General features: G+C 37.6%; 1 protein-coding gene across 1 annotated transcript in view; it reads right to left on the bottom strand.

Moving 5' to 3' along the window:
• Positions 1-16,745, bottom strand: part of syne3 (spectrin repeat containing, nuclear envelope family member 3) — a 68,623-nt gene that overhangs the window by 15,733 nt on the left and 36,145 nt on the right. Inside the window, exons 7-11 of the mRNA XM_059352907.1 lie at positions 15,524-15,698; positions 11,114-11,296; positions 7,673-7,816; positions 6,128-6,262; positions 4,880-5,041 (exon numbers count right to left, since the gene is read on the bottom strand). Of these exons, the coding sequence (XP_059208890.1) occupies positions 4,880-5,041; positions 6,128-6,262; positions 7,673-7,816; positions 11,114-11,296; positions 15,524-15,698 (799 nt within the window). The remainder of the gene's footprint in view (positions 1-4,879; positions 5,042-6,127; positions 6,263-7,672; positions 7,817-11,113; positions 11,297-15,523; positions 15,699-16,745) is intronic.

The raw sequence follows: 16,745 nt of genomic DNA, 5'->3' as shown, positions 1-16,745 counted from the left end.
GCCTTGTGAGAAAATGAAGATATTCTGTCCACTGAAATGCTACACGACTCTAGATAGAAACAGACGAAGTATTCAAGAACTCAAGAAGTATTGAGTTCATATAAACATCATGCAGCAGATCAGAAATACTGAAATATAAACCAAATATTCCTATCAAACAGAGGAAATTATTTTCTTTAAAAAAAAATTGGCAATCTCATATGGAATTTGACTTCAAGAGCACTCTGGGTCAAAATAAGGCATAGTAAAAATGGCAAGACCTGAGCGTAATAGTTTGTGTTGTTTTTTTTGTTTGTCTGTTCTTTTTTGTTTGTTTGTTTTTCTCATCTGTTTTATCTGTTCCTTATTTATGCTGTGTAACAATGTCTGTTGAAGAAGAGCTAGAGGGATATGTTTAGTTATCAGTTTAGTTCATCAGTGTTTTATTGTTTATTGTTATTTTGAAGGTGTCTACATAAGAGTGACATGAGCATGTCATACACATGACATGGGATGTGTCATGAACATTGAAGTAACATTAATGCTCATGATACTTGTCATGTCATGTTTCTGACAGGCTTGTGTGACTCTTATGTAGACACCTTCAAAATAAAGTGTTACCATATCTTGCTTAAGTCACAAAGGCATGTTTAAAAAATTGCCGAAGTCATTTATTTCTCTTCAGTTACATAATATACACACAGTTATTACTATGCCAATAGCCATCCTTTATTACATCCTTTTTGAGTGAAATGATCAATAAATGTCATATGTAACAAAAAAACAACAACAAAAATAACAACAGAGGAAATTAGAAATAACGGTTGCTGCTTCAAGTTGGGCTTTTTACTGTATTATTATCAATACTGTGTTTAAAGCTCAGGATTATGAGCCTACATCTGAAGCTATTTTATGATTTATAAGCAAATGTATGCATATTTATTCCCATGGGTCACTGTTCAGAATAAACTTACTTGCCATTAAATGTTAGTGAGTGAGCTGCACTAATTCCAGCAGCTGGTGTTTGACTCATCTGTGTGTTTTGGATTAACTGATATACGATTCACTGAAAAATAGCTGCAAAAAATGGTATTGATTGGGCCGAAGGGATTAACTCACATTCTGTCAATAAAAAGTACACATTCCTGTGTAATGCTGGCTCGGCTGTGATGCTTTACACCAAATAAAGTCACAAGTTGTTGAGTGCAGTTTTGCAACACTTACTTTCTCCCTGCTGGATAAGAAGAGTATACATATTCCTGTCTGTGGTGAAGCGAACATATTCCCCCGTGCTGCCGGTTTAATGTGGGCAAACACATTATACCAAGAGTGCTATTTTGTTGGAATGGATTTCTCCTCCCTGGTACACTTGTGGTGTCTGTTTCAGTGTGATAAGATGGGTGTTACTTTTTAATTTATTCATAAAAAGGAACTCTCAAGAAACTTTTCTGCATAGCGCAACATATATTTGATCTCAACTATATAGTAGAAGAAAGCAGAGCTCCTGAAAAGTATTAAGACCACATTTAACAATGCTCTGAGTTAATGAAATGCAGAGGAACAGAATCTCAACCCATAGTGGTGATGAGACTGGCAGATAGGTCAGTGTAATAATGAAGACTATAATTGTAAGGAGTCTCTGTGGTATTTCCATTATAATTCATCACTGGTTCATCACTTCATGCCACTGTAAGCTGCCATCAGCTACACAGCTGGTTGACAGAACAATACATCTCAGTTATATGAAATTAACAGTGGGGGGAAGTGATTTGAATGGTTTCTTGAGTTTATCCATCATAGCTGAAGGTCTGACAACAGAGCTTTAGTTACAGGCAACACAAGTAATTATCTGACATTAATCTATGGATTTGATACTTATTTGTATTGAATAGTGTATAAAAATATTGTGCTGTCTTCAGAGTGCAGGGCTGATGTTTTGCACTGCACATGATCACGGCTGTTAGACCCATAAACTAATTAGTTTACAAAAAAATTGTTGCCAAAATAGTGTCTCTAGTACAGTAGTTCTCAACCTTTTTGAGTCGCGACCCCCAATTTAACATGCATGTTGTCCGCGACCCCCACTCACTGAACAGAATCTCACAAGCACAGTTCAGATCACCCAAAAAAACCCAAAATGACCAAATAAGACACAAATTGACCACAAAATGATCAAAAAAGACACAAAATGATAAAAAAAAGACACAAAATGACCAAAAAAGACACAAAATGACTAAAAAAAGACACAAAATGACCAAAAAAATGAAACAAAATGACCAAAAAAAGACACAAATTGACCATAAAATGACCAAAAAAGACACAAATTGACCACAAAATTATCAAAAAACACACAAAATGACCAAAAAAGACACAAGTTGACCACAAATGACCAAAAAAAGACATTAAGACTAAAACACATTAACACATGAACACTTTAACACAGTGGAGACAGAGCTGACTTCCAAAATGATTTGGCGACCCCCAGAAATCATCTCGCGACCCCAATTGGGGTCCCGACCCCAAGGTTGAGAATAGCTGCTCTAGTAAGTAGTGAAAGTTTCACAAAGAAATGTCAGATTGGAAATACCATGATGAGGAGAAGATGAACTACTGTTGTCTTGTAACAGTCTGATCACTGCTGCTACATTATCAGATCAACCTACGCATCAGTCAGTCACACTCTTAGATATGGATTTCTTGGCCATGGAATTTTAAATTTTAGCGAAGTTTAAAGTACAGTTTTTAGGTATTATAAGTTATTTGCTTTGCAATTTGCAATTATTACTGTGCACACTGACATATTAACAATTACTGAAAGCAGTCTCTATAATCATTAAACCACTCATACATCAATAAGTTTAAAAAGCACGCAGCCTAAATGAATGGTAGAGGGGGAGGGAAATATGCATTCGGTGCAGGTCTCGAAGTAATTAGTTTCAGTAGGTGGCAGGTTGGTGGTTTATGTATACTCGTGGATTCAGATTACGTCTGCACAGATCTGCATTTGCTCATAGGCAGTCAAATGGAGCTGCTGATGGGATGGAGGACTGGAAGACAGTTGAGGCAGAAACTGTTCAATCTGCCATGTAAAGTAGAAAAATGCTCCGGGTGCACCTGACTTTTAAAAGGAATGAGAGATAACACTCTTGATTTAAGCCTAACCACTGAGCCAAAAATCTGATTTTTCCCAAATGGAGACACAGCTTTGTCTCTAATTGGTAAAGTTGTCCCCAGTTATCTGGTCTTTAGTTTGAAATGTGTCCCCAAAGGTGGCTAAGTCAGGATCACACTCACACACACAATTAAGCCTCAGGTTTTGGCCGGAAAACGTTAAGTGTACTCTCTTTCTCTCTTGCCTGAGCAGTGGTCCAGTCCTGATATACTGTTATAGGCGTACACGTGTGACGCGCGTTAAAGCGTGTGTGTTATTGTCCTAAAGCCAAAGCTTCAGACGCCTTAATGCAGCGGTGTCAAACTCTGGCCAGCGGGCCAAATTTGGCCCGCAGTGTAATTTTATTTGGCTCGCAAGGCAATACCAAATTATAAAATAATTATTGTACTATAAAAGCTGACCTGCCGGTATTATACGGCGCATTTACCGCTAATACTAGATTTATTATTGTTATTTTTTTTTAAAATGTATTAACTTGTTGAAAAACTTTATTTTGATATTTAAATCAGAAGGATGCAAATAGAAAAGAGGCATACGCTTTTTATTTAATTTTTATTTAATAAATGAATGACATTGATATGTTTTTTATTTGAAATTTGATTTGCATGTCTGCCCTATTTAGTAATATATTGTATGTTTATAAGCGTTGCTGGTTCCATATTTAATGTTAAAGCAAAACATGTTTGGTATATATTAAAAGGTTTATTTGTTCAATGTTGGCCCGCGATTTTATTCAAGTTTTAAATTTTGGTCCATTGTGTATTTGAGTTTGACACCCCTGCCTTAATGTGTGCATGTGTAGACTTGAAAACAGCCTAAACTGTCTCATCGGTCTCTCTTGGTAATACATGGACTGCTTTAATTATGAAGTGAAGCAGCTGTTAAACTCAAAATTTTGTCGTCATAAAGTAAATCATTATCTCTACACTGAGACAAGTGTGCGCACAAGTGTCCGCTACGTTTGCTCGTGGCATGACACTTTTCACCCATCACCCATCACCCAGCACGCCTATTCATCAGTCTTTATGCAGGCACAGGCGATGCGGTTAAGGCGTTTTAGTATAGTTCACTGACATAAAATGCCCCTCATACATACACACACACACACACAGACACACACACACACACATTCTTGTACTTCTATCTTTGTGAGGACCCTCATTGGAATAGTGAATTACCTTGCAAGGTTATAATAGTTTTGGATTTTTCATTAGTTTTTTTTTTTTTTTTTTTAAGTTTTTTCAATTTCAGTTAGTTTTAATTAGTTTTTAGAGTGAGTTTGCTAGTTTTAGTTTAGTATTTATTTTTTTAAATGCTTTAGTTTTAGTGTTAGTTGTAGTTTTTTGAAATGGGGTATTTGTTGGGTGGGAGATTAAAAGAGGTCACAGTAAATTTTGCCTTTATTTTCCATCTTCATTATGTATGAAAAAAGTTGACAAAGACGAAAACAAAGGACATTTTCACTATAATTTTAGTTAGTTTTGTAAACACACAATACAGTTTCAGTTAATTATCATTATCATGTAACCTTTAACCCTTAAAACAAAGTCTGAAATCTCAAAAAAGCCTTTAAAGAAGTGAGGACCGGCCGAAATGTCCTCACTTTGCAAAAATGTCCTCACTCTGTTGGTTAAAAACGTGTTCTGGTCCTCACTATGTAGGAAGTACAAGAACACACACACACACACACACACACACACACACACACACAGACACACAGACACACACCTCAGCTTCGTGCTGGCGGCCCTCTATGCTCCAGCCTCCTGAAGGGCTGTGGAAGGACTCCAGCTTCTGCTTCATGATCATCAGCCACTTCTCTATGTTCAGCAGGCTGTCGTGGAAGCCCTCGTGCTCTGTGATGCTCTCCTCACTCTCATGCACCTTCACCTGCAGACAAAACAATAAGATCAGCGGGGCATTCAGTGACATCTGAAAATGTGTGTAATTCACTGGAATATCTGGTATCTATCTACAACAGCTGTCCTTGTGCAAATATTAACTAAATTCCAGTTTTACAGGCTAACTGAAATTAACAATTGGTTTTACAAAGATACCAGGATTATTGCTTGGTGTTTGTTTTGTTTTAGATGGTGCCACGCTGTTTCACACTGAGCCAACAGTAGTGTTCTCAAGAATCATGCTGGCACTATGCTCCACATTAAATCATATTTGGTGAGTTCTCACAGGCAGTGGAGGGTGTGACCAAAAAGTGACACATTTTGTTTAACCACAACATTGACAGAATTTCCACACAGGCTTTTATAATCACCCTCGAGCACACTGCTTTTGCAGAAGGTCAACAATGGTATGTGACTGGTTCCACGCCACATACTTTCAATTAAGTGATAAAAATGGTGCTTATTTTAGTATATTCCCAGTGTGATTCACGCAACTCTGTCTAGTGTGGCTGCCATTAAATAAATGTTAAATGAATCCCCTGTGGCTGCCAACAGCTGCAGCCCAAACCCCCATAAAAAAATGCAATTACTGGTGAACTCCCAAAGAAAAGAAGTGAGTTTACTAGACTTCTATAACCTGCTGCACATCTCTGCTACAGACTCCAGACTGCTGCTATCATAACAAACCTGAATCTCAACTCTCAAAGGTTGTGTTGCATTATGGGTAACATAGGCACCAGGGTTTGATAAAAAGAATGTGTGAAATAAGAGACGATTTATCTGATTCTGCTGCATTTATCCTATTTAAATCTGTTGGATATTCTTTTAAAGCACTATTAAAGCATTTTTTTCTGGCAATCACATTTAAGTATTTTTACCTGCAGTTGCTGGAAACAAGGTTTATGGGATTGTTGTTAATGTGTGGTTTTGTCACAATGAGCGAACACTTGCTCCTATTACTCCATGAACTCCAAATGACGGAAATCCGTCGTAGCGACAGAGAACTTTAATCCATGATAATATAAAAAGATGTACTGGTGCAGCTTTAACTATGGGTGAAACTGTTGTGTCTTACCCTGACTGCCTGGTACAGATGTCGCCAGTCAGCATAGAGCCTCTCAAACTGAGTCCTGTTGCTCTGACTGGATGAAACCAGAGTCTCTAGTGCTGTGATGTGGGCTTCACAGTCCTCCAGGTCCTTCTGAATCACCTGAGGACAACACATCGCTTCACATTATTTGAAAATATCTATACTGGATACTACAGTTTTCAATCACATATTGCAGCACAACATTTTATAATGAATAAATCAATCAATCACTTTGACAGGAGTAAAATCAGACACAGACTGCAGAGCCTTGAGTCTGGTAATCACTGTGAGCATTGACTCTCATTGTGAGCTGAAATGAACTGAAACAATGGCTTGCCTGAAGGCAGTAATACACATTACATTACATAACTGCTGTGTAAAGTGTACTCCATATGAATTAAAAATAAATGCAGCATTATTAATGTTGTTCATAATGGATCTAACTGTGTAAACATCATTCTATCAGGCCCTAGTGTCTGTTCTGAATATGATAGAGCCCACACTACAAAAACACTCATTTTCTGGTATTTTTCACTGTGGTTATCTCAGGCGGCAACCTCCGGGTCTGAGCAGGGAGGCAAACCAGGAAGTGCCTTAAGCTGCATTCTACTGAAAATTCCAACAGGGGGCACTAAGTTTGGCCGCAAAAAAATCTGTCTATTCATTTGAATGCAAAATAAGAAAACTTCTCACTTGATTTATTACCTCAGAATTTTTTTCAGGACAACACTATGGTCTCAATCACTAGTAAAAAATCTTCTTCAAGACAATTTGATGTTAATAGTTCTAATAATGGCCCCATTTAGAAGAAAATAGAAGATAAAGAATCATATGATTTGGGGCGGGGCTACCTTTGATTGAAAGGTCACTGACAAGGCGAGGCGTCACCAGGAGAGAAGCAGAACAATGCGTATCCACGGCAACGTGTCAATAAAGTTATATATAACGTTATATAGATAGAAAAGAGGACGTTTAGCGGTTGGGTCTCATAACTTTGACCCTTTCACTGTATTTTCACTTAATGACAGTTTATTTGAACGTTTTGTTCAGTAAAAATGTCTTGTTCAGTGTTTGGTTGGACTAACAGACACTCCAAGGAGTCGCTGCTCAGTTTTCTGAGGTCAGTAACATTTTTTTGCAAGCCAAAACTAACATCCCAGTTAATGCTCCAGTTAATGCCAACATGAATTAGCAGCAGCTTCTCTCAGTCAGGTTGAGGTGTAGAGAGGCTGTAGTCAGTGATCAGATCCCTCTCCTCCTCCACAGTCCAGATATGGTCTGCTCCCCGTATCAGAAACAAGATGGCGATGTCTTCCAAAAGGCCACAAACCAATGGGTGATGTCATGGTGACTACATACCATTATCTACAGTCTATGGGCTATCTACAGTAACTTTTGTATGACATTTGATCTGAATTAATCTGCCTAATCTGCTCAAGGCTACAATATTCCTACACAGAGCATCTTGTGTTTCAGTAGACACTTTGTCTGACTCTGACTTGGCCCTAGTCTAGTCTGGGGTCAACTCACCCTGAACTGGTCTGACTGGCTTTTTTTAGCCAAGATGTCAGGCTGGAGGCCTTCAGCTGCCACCAGTCGGTCTCGCAGACTGGCCAGTCTAGAGCGAATCAACTCATTGGCATCACCAAAGTCCTTGGTCCTTGAGATTAAGCCCTGAGAGAGAGAAAAACGAATGAGTAAGTGTGTTGTATACAGCCAGTCTGGACTGCATATTGAAGCCAGAGAATGTCATCTTTTTATAACCTTCTGACATTTTTTCATCATTTTGTAATTTAATTGTAAATGTTATTTAAACTTTGACTCAGGAGGAACTGTGGCATGGTTGGCGACCATACTTGTATATTTTGGGACTGCCCGAAAGTAAAACATTTTGGAAAAATGTCAAAGAAGAACTGGAAAAAATTTAGGCAGTAGAACTTCCAATGGACTCTTTGTTATTTTTATTAGATGTGTTTCCTGACCACCTGTTTACCACAGAACAATGTTATATATTACACATTTTGTTGATGATTGCAAGAAAAATTATTACTATAAATTGGATGAAGAAAGACCCCCCCATGATCACTCAGTGGTTACAGAAAGTAAAACATGTCTACATGATGGAATATATGACTGCCCAGTTATAGCCAAAAGTACCTGTTATATATATATATATATATACATACTATATTGCTTAAGACTCTTATACGGCATTATTATCTAAATTATCCCTTTTTATTTATTTATTTTTTATTTTTATTTTTTTGGAATACAGAACCAGATAAAATATGAGTAATACCCTTTACAGAGCCATTTGTATGACAGATGAGACCCAATCTCAAGATGTTTTGATTTGTTTTCCTTTGTGATGTTAATTGTCTGTAAATGTGCATAAAGGCAATAAAGGTAAAAAAAAAAAAACAACAACTTTGACTCACATGCTAATAACGTGCAGGATGCAATGACTGAGCGTGTGTGTGTATGTGTTTCACCTCCCCCCAATGAAAATGACAAAGAAAAAGGAATGGGTGAAAAACTAGAGGGGGTGTGGTGTTATATTTAGATCCTTCCTGCAGCTCGTCTGCAGCTCTTTCACGGATCAGTTTCTAAGCCTAGCCCAGCTGGGTTCTAAGAGGTTAAATATATTGTCTGTACGGTTTTCAACTAAATATATGTCACCAACAAGAAGATAATTAGCATGTTCTGTTTTATTTACATTTTAGACAATTTTCCATTTTTTGGAGTCAGGGTTGTATAAAAGAAAGCGTAAATGTGCCAAATATGGCCTGCTACAGAATCCTGCTTGTAGCAGTTGAATGCATTTTTTACTTGGAATGTTCCATTACTATAATTTTAAGAGAAAATCAGCTTCTGTATCTTGTGTGTATTAGATATGTTCACCGTTTTCTACATGATTTGGACTGTTCATATTCAAATGTAACTTTCCTGTTGTCCTCGAGTCAAATTTGACCTGGTTAGGGCCTGGTTAGGGTCCCCCTTGTTTTTCTAATGGTTATTTATTATTTTTCTTGGTCCCAAATTATCACATTTTTTCACTGCCTGAACGTCCCCTGAAACTCACTTAACTCGAAATATTAGTCACACATGGCGAAAAATGTTATAATCTATTGTCATCCTGAATTTCCACCACTAGGTGGTGCGATAATAAACGGAAGTGCGTTTTGGCTAATAACTCCCATATACTTTATCGCAAACCCCCCCCCCTTAAATCCACGCGTGACCTGAATTGTGCTGAATCTCGTGATATAGGCCACGCCCATTTCCACCTAGCATTTTTTCCCCGCAAATTCGCAAAATGTCACAAACCTACTTTTTAGAACTCCTCCTATGCAATTTCATTGTTTTGCACCAAACTATGGACCCTCCTATCACAAAGTTATTAAAAGAATACTCAAGTTATTAAGTAACAACTTCCTTCAGATTTCCTTCAAAACAGGAAGTGTTGCATATCTCCACATTGGTGTGTCTGAATGACATGAAACTCAGGTTACTACTTTCCCATGAGCTCCTGAGGCTCTGTGCATTTTGGGCGATGACCACTAGGTGGCGCTCTTTAAATTGAAGCATTTTATATCTCCTCACTGGTTGGTCGGATTAACACAAAACATGGTACAATTATTGTCAATGCCCTCCTGAGGATAACCCTTGAAGGTTTTATTAATCGGCCCCTAGGTGGCGCTGTGGTGGCAGTCTAATTTAATATTAAGAACGGTGCTCACACCATAACACTTAAGGCAAAGGAATTCATAGAGGTGCTTTAGACTGGCCCCTGTAACTCACACACCAAAAATGACCAGCAAGTGGCGCTATGATCAACACAAAACAGTTTTTGGCTAATTACTCCCACATAATATGTTGCACATTGTTAAACCTGATATCTACGTGTTCCCTTAATTGAGCTGAATTGTGTGATGTTGGCCACGCCCACTTTTGCGGTTACATTACATTAAATTTAACCCCTTCCTGCACTGTTTTTATATCAGACATTTGTCTGATTTTTTACCTAGCCTGGCAAACACCAGACTAATCACAAATGAGATTAGTCAGGAAACCAGCCATTCATTTCTCCGTAGAGGAGGCGTGGTTTACGATTCTCCGGAGCCGTTTATTGGGCGCTTAGAATGTTTTTTTTTAAAAGATATTTTTTTGGGCCATTTTTGGGCTTTATTGATAGGACAGAGTGAAGGGGGAGACAGAGGGGAAGACATGCGGGAAAGGGCTCCGAGTCGGATTCGAACCCGGGCCGCCCGCTTACGAGGACAATGCCTCTATGGTACGCACTCTACCAGGTGTGCCATCGGGAACGCCCTGCCGCTATGAATGTCTATCAAAAGCAACTTTAGGTAGCTCTTAGCCAATCGTATCAGTTATACCAGATGACATATGTACAGCGACAGAAATTGATGTTTACATAGCCAGAGTAGCCCATCTCTACTTTAAGACTAAAATGCTCAATTCTGCTTCTGCAACGTTTTTCTGCAGCATGTTCTGACTCTGGCTGCTCACAGTCTACCGGCGCGCGCGTGTGTGTGTGTGTGTGTGTGTGTGTGTGAGAGAGTGTTGCTGCTGCTTTGCTTCTCCAGTTCTCGCTTTCTGCAAGATTATTTATTTTAACGCCTTATTCCCCCTCATGTCATTCAGCCACACACATCCACTGACTTTATGGTCAATAGACGAGCTGCTGCAGGTCTCTCGGCATTACAGCAGCGAGCGGTAGCGGGGCAAATCAACTTTCGCTCTAAACTATTTAAAACGCCGTCTACAGGTAAAGAGAGTTTTGCGTCTGCAGCAGCCATGTTGGATCCGTAAGAAAAATACAAAAATACAAGCTTCTAAATAAGTTGGTAGGAAGATGAAGGTTAAAGTGTAACACAGATTGGGTTGATAATTTATCATTTGTGCTTTATAAACAATCAAACAAAACCCGGTCATTGTTGAGCATGTAGGTACCTGTAACCTGCTCTTCCTCTGCAGTAGTTGAGAGTGCAGCAGCTCTCTGTTCCTGGTGGCATGACTCAGCTCCCCCTGCAGGCCATCAGACCTCTCAGGACCAAACACAGAGTCCAGCAGGTCCCCCTTCACCTGCAGCTGACTGAAACGCTCCTGCAGCTGGACACTTTCCTTCAGCAGACGCTGGAATAATACATGAAGAATACATGTTTACACACTTAAAAACTAACTTTAATTCAGGCAACACTTCTTTAAATACTCCACACTCTGACCAAAGTAAGGGACATCTGCTGCCCCCGCGACCCGGCCAGGGGCAGCAGATGTCCCTTACTTTGGCGCCGGGAAATGGATCCAATGTGCAAAACGGGTTGTACAGGAAGTCCTATATACCAGCTGCCATACGGTTTTACAATGCACAAGAATAACTTTGCACTTTGTAGTATTTATTATTGTATTTATTGTTTGTTATCCTTTTTTTTTAAGTATTTTAGCTATATGAGGGAATGTGTGTTTGTTATGTCTGTCCATACGCTGTTTGTGACACTGTAATTTCCTGTAAAGGATTATTAAAAGGATCTATCTATCTGTTAGTGGATTTAGTTTAATTTTGTAATCAAATCACAGTTACACACGCACATCATTTAAACTTCATACAGATTTTTCCATGAGTATACTAGACAGCTGCCACAGTGATGCAACTCTTACAATAGCTTTGACTTTGAAATGTATTTTACTGTAGACTTGAAAATGGAAAGAAAGAAATCTTTCTGATCTTCTTTTAGGTTATAGACATGTGTGGGCAGAATGGGACATATATTCTATATCTTATTGGATCTAATCCCAACATTTCAGTTTCATTTCAGCTGAAAAGAATAATACTAGCAGCTTCTACGGCTGCCAAGAAAACCATCATTAAGAACTGGTTTGAAGCTGACATGAATTTCAAGAGAACCTGGCTTTTATTGTTTTTTGATGTCGGTCTTTTTGAGAGGTCAACAGCCAGGATTAATAATGCTAGACCTGAAACCATACTCAGTTGGTCTAAAGCTACTGCTGTGGTCCAAGGGTTACTTTGAATTTAGTTATTAACTTTTCATATGAGTCTCTTTTTATCCTGGAATCTGTGTATATTACCAGTCTCTCTATATTTCTGTTTGGGCTAAATTCATGTTTCTTTTTTTCATGTTTCTTTTTTTTGTTTGTTTGTTTGTCTGTTTTGGCCGTGTGGCTTTGTACTAGTGTATCGTCTTTTTCATTGTTGTTGTTGTGGTTGTCCTATATATTATTTTATGTATGTTATTTGTGTTTACATTACGTCTAATTTGTAAATATATTTATATATATATATATATATATATATATATATATGTTTTATACATATATACACATATATATACATATACACACACACACACACACACACACACATATACATATATACATACATATATATATATATATATATATATATACACAAATATATATATATATATATATATATATATATATATAATAAATATGTATGAGTCTTTGTTGTCTAGAATTGTGTTTAAGTGTCTTGCTTTCATATTGTGGCTCCTAATAAGTAATCCACTGTTCTTTTTTGTTTATTCGCTAATAAAAAAAATAAATTAAAAAAAACATGTGTGGGCAGCACAGAGATAGCAGGTATATAATTTACTGACCTACAATCCTCCTGCATTTTTATGCCCTTTTCCGTGACCATGGACACTCATTACATTCTGATTATGTAGTGATTCAGTGTTTTTTCTATCCCCATTGTTTTATTTGATTTATCCAATAGTATAGTGAAACAGGGACCTCTAGGAGAGAGCTGATGCTCACATCCAATAACGGTGCCTATTAAACAGGCCTCTGACTGCAGCAGCTCCCTTTGTGTCTCTCGTGTAACAAAAGTTACATCATGTTGAGGCTTCCACTAACAACGGCTGACAACCAATTATCGACTTTGTTATGGGTAAAAATATATTCTATTATATTAGTGGCAGTGACACATTTGTACAATTCTACGAGAGACACTCCATGAGACTATTTATCAGATTTGTTAGCTTCCTGCTTTGTAGAAAACTTACAGTTTCATGAAATATGAATCTGACAGAAAGTGAAAGTGAGCAGCGACCACTAGCATTCTGTATTCTGTACTGAAGTGGGATATTTGATTTGCAACTAGGATCACAAAGACTCCTGGCTTATTTAGGTATATAAGAGGTTTTTTTGGAGATTTTCCCAGCTCAATTTCACACGTAAACTGCTTGGTTGTGTTCAAACGAATTCTGGTATGTTTGATGGACAGCTTTAATGCCAGCCTTAATGAAAGGAATCAAACAGACAAACTCTGTCATGGGCAAAACAACTGGACTCAGAACACTTGAAAGTGGTTCATGGTCCGGAAGGTGACATGACAGCAAAGCAGTTTGATCACAGTAGATATGGAAATTAAGCTGGAATTCAAAGGCTAAACTTCTGTTAAACTTGTCTGTCTAAATGAACATGTGACTGGAGAGAATTCATCCTTTTAATCAGAAAGTAAAAAGCAGTTCAAATAGAGGTGTGCTACATATTTTATCAGTTCATCAATACAACTTGAGTGAAATGTAGCGACTACCAGTTGCATTACTGTTTAAGAAGCCTCTTTTTATATAAAGATCAGTAAAGTGCAGCAGTCACTAGAATTAGATATTTCCCTCACAGGTCCATTAAGCACTAATGATGCAGGATTACATCACAAAAACTGTCCAGTGAATAAGTTATTCACTCTTCTATATGAATTCACTTGGTTCTTCTGTAATAAATGAGTCTGTAGCTGTATCCCAATGTTAAGGAAGGATCCTCAAACGGCTGAATATGAAGGATTCTACGTCATCGACATCCACTGAAGGACTGTCCCAATGTCCAGGATCCTCCAGAGCAGTAGTTCTCAACCTTTTTGAGTCGCGACCCCCAATTTAACATGCATGTTGTCCACACAATCTCACATGCACAGTTCAGATCACCCAAAAAAAGAAACAAAATGACCAAAAAAAGGAAACAAAATGACCAAAAAAAGACTCAGAATGACCACAAAATGACCAAAAAAGACACAAAATGACCAAAAAGACACAAAATGACCAAAAAAAGACACAAAATGATCAAAAAAGACACAAAATGATACACTGCCGGTTAAGTAAATTGATGCGTTTCAGTTATTGTTAATTAATTTATATGCGTCAGATGATGATGTACTTTGTGCAAAGTTAATACATAGCTATGCCATTCAGAAAAGTATACATTTGTTTATTGTGTTAACAGGGATCGAAGGTCCGCTATAATCCTTTATTGTAAAATAAAATTTAAAAAAAAATCACAGAACACATCTCAATGGTGAGTTATGCTCCGCTGTTTTTATGAAACTAAGTAGCGGCCAAATTCAGCCACGACCAGTTAAATATTCAGGCTTAATCCACGTTGTGGCTTTTACTTGCTAAATCGTGGAGATTCAACCTTAAAGCATTTACTTCCATGCTGATGCCAAAGACACATCCATGTCTGAACTGGTTTAGAAATTGCAGCACTGAATTTAAGCAGGACGTTCAATTACGCAACGATGCACACCTGCACACTGGAGGCTCCATTTGTGCGTTATTACAGTGAAAGGAAGGACTCTGACCTGGTCTCTGGAGGACCCGACTCTGAAGGAAGGATCCTACCAAGGAAGGATCCTTGACTTTAGGATACAGTCACTGTTTGTTTGGTCCTACCATGTAAGCCAAACTACAGGTGTCAAAGCACCCTGGTTCAAGTTCAGAGTACTTTTCCAACATAATTGAGGAAAACTATCCATAATTGTTTTGTTTTTTTAAACCTGCCATAAAAAAATATTTCCAGATTCAAAGCTTTCATCATCCCATCTGAATTGTTATTATAAATGCAATTGCAAAAAATAAAGTTAATAGAATTCATTTATACCTGCAGCAAGGAAAGTGTATTGACACAAAATGACCAAAAAAGACACAAAATGACACAAAAAAGACACAAAATGACCAAAAAAAGACACAAGATGACACAAAAAAGACACAAAATGACCAAGAAAAGACATTAAATGACCAAAAAGACTAAAACACATTGACACATGAACACTTTAACACAGTGGAGACAGAGCTGACTTCCAAAATGATTTGGCGACCCCCAGAAATCATCTCGCGACCCCAATTGGGGTCCCGACCCCAAGGTTGAGAATAGCTGCCTTACTGTGTGCCTGCTGCTCTGTTAAGCTGGTAGGGGCCTCAAATTCAGCTGACATTGTCTGGACAGTCTTCAATACAAGGGACACTTCTCACATTAAACACTGTCATACGATACATTGTTCTAAAACAATAAATTATAGCCGCTTTAAGTAAATGTGTGCTTTACCTCGATGCTTTGGACCAACATTGCGATGTGGGAGAAGTCAGAAACCTCAGCAGACATCTCCAGAACCTGAGAGACCTTATGGCTCCACTGTGCGTAGACCAGCAGTGGGTCCTGGAGAACGTTCCTCAGCCCTGACTCCGACTCTGAACACAGCCTCGTCGCTCTGCATTTAACACTGCAACATGAGCACAGAAGACATTCACAACTTTTGTACATATCATCTGAAGAGGATGAAGATGAAAAGGGGAAGACAAGAGGAAAATAGAGCAGAAAATCAGCAGAACTACTGGGATCAAAGTTATCATGAAACCATCATCTGGGTCTTGGACTCACAATGATTGCCACATTGTGACCATATAGAGCAGATGTGTTATTTGGTCATTTTGTGTCTTTTTTTGATAATTTTGTCTTTTTTAGTCATTTTGTGTCTTTTTTTGATAATTTTGTTTCCTTTTTTTTGGTAATTTTGTGTCTTTTTTTAGTCATTTGGTGTCTTTTTTTGTAATTTTGTGTCTTTTTGGGTAATTTTGTGTCCTTTTGGTCATTTTGTGTTTTTTTTTTGATAATTTTGTGGTAATTTTGTGTCTTTTTTTGGTAATTTTGTGTCTTTTTGGTAATTTTGTGTCTTTTTTGGTAATTTGGTGTCTTTTTTTGGTAATTTTGTTTCCTTTTTTTTGTCATTTTCTGTCTTTTTTTTAGTCATTTTCTGTCTTTTTATAGTCATTTTCTGTCTTTTTTTAGTCATTTTCTGTCTTTTTTTGATAATTTTGTGGTCAATTTGTGTCTTTTTTTGGTAATTTTGTTACCTTTTTTTTGGTCATTTTCTGTCTTTTTCTAGATATTTCTGTCTTTTTTTGGTACTTTTGTGTCTTTTATGGTCATTTTCCTCAGCCCTGACTCCGACTCTGAACACAGCCTTGTCGCTCTGCATTTAACACTGCAACATGAGCACAGAAGACATTCACAACTTTTGTCCATATAATATATAAAAAATATGTGCCGAATAATATATGGGTCAATGACAAATAAGGGTTGGCAAGATGTCAAATGATGTAACCACAAAAACATGATGAATATTAAATACTTCATCCACCTACATTGTATTTAAGTGGACTTATACATATCATTACTTAATTTAAAAAAAACATCAAATGAAATTTTATTTTTTTAGTATTTCTACATGCACACATTTCGTCAATATTGAGCAGAACATATTCTAAAT

Source organism: Centropristis striata, chromosome 16 (assembly GCF_030273125.1).
Source record: "Centropristis striata isolate RG_2023a ecotype Rhode Island chromosome 16, C.striata_1.0, whole genome shotgun sequence".
Lineage (NCBI taxonomy): Eukaryota > Metazoa > Chordata > Actinopteri > Perciformes > Serranidae > Centropristis > Centropristis striata.
This window is presented reverse-complemented; position numbering and strand designations above follow the sequence as displayed.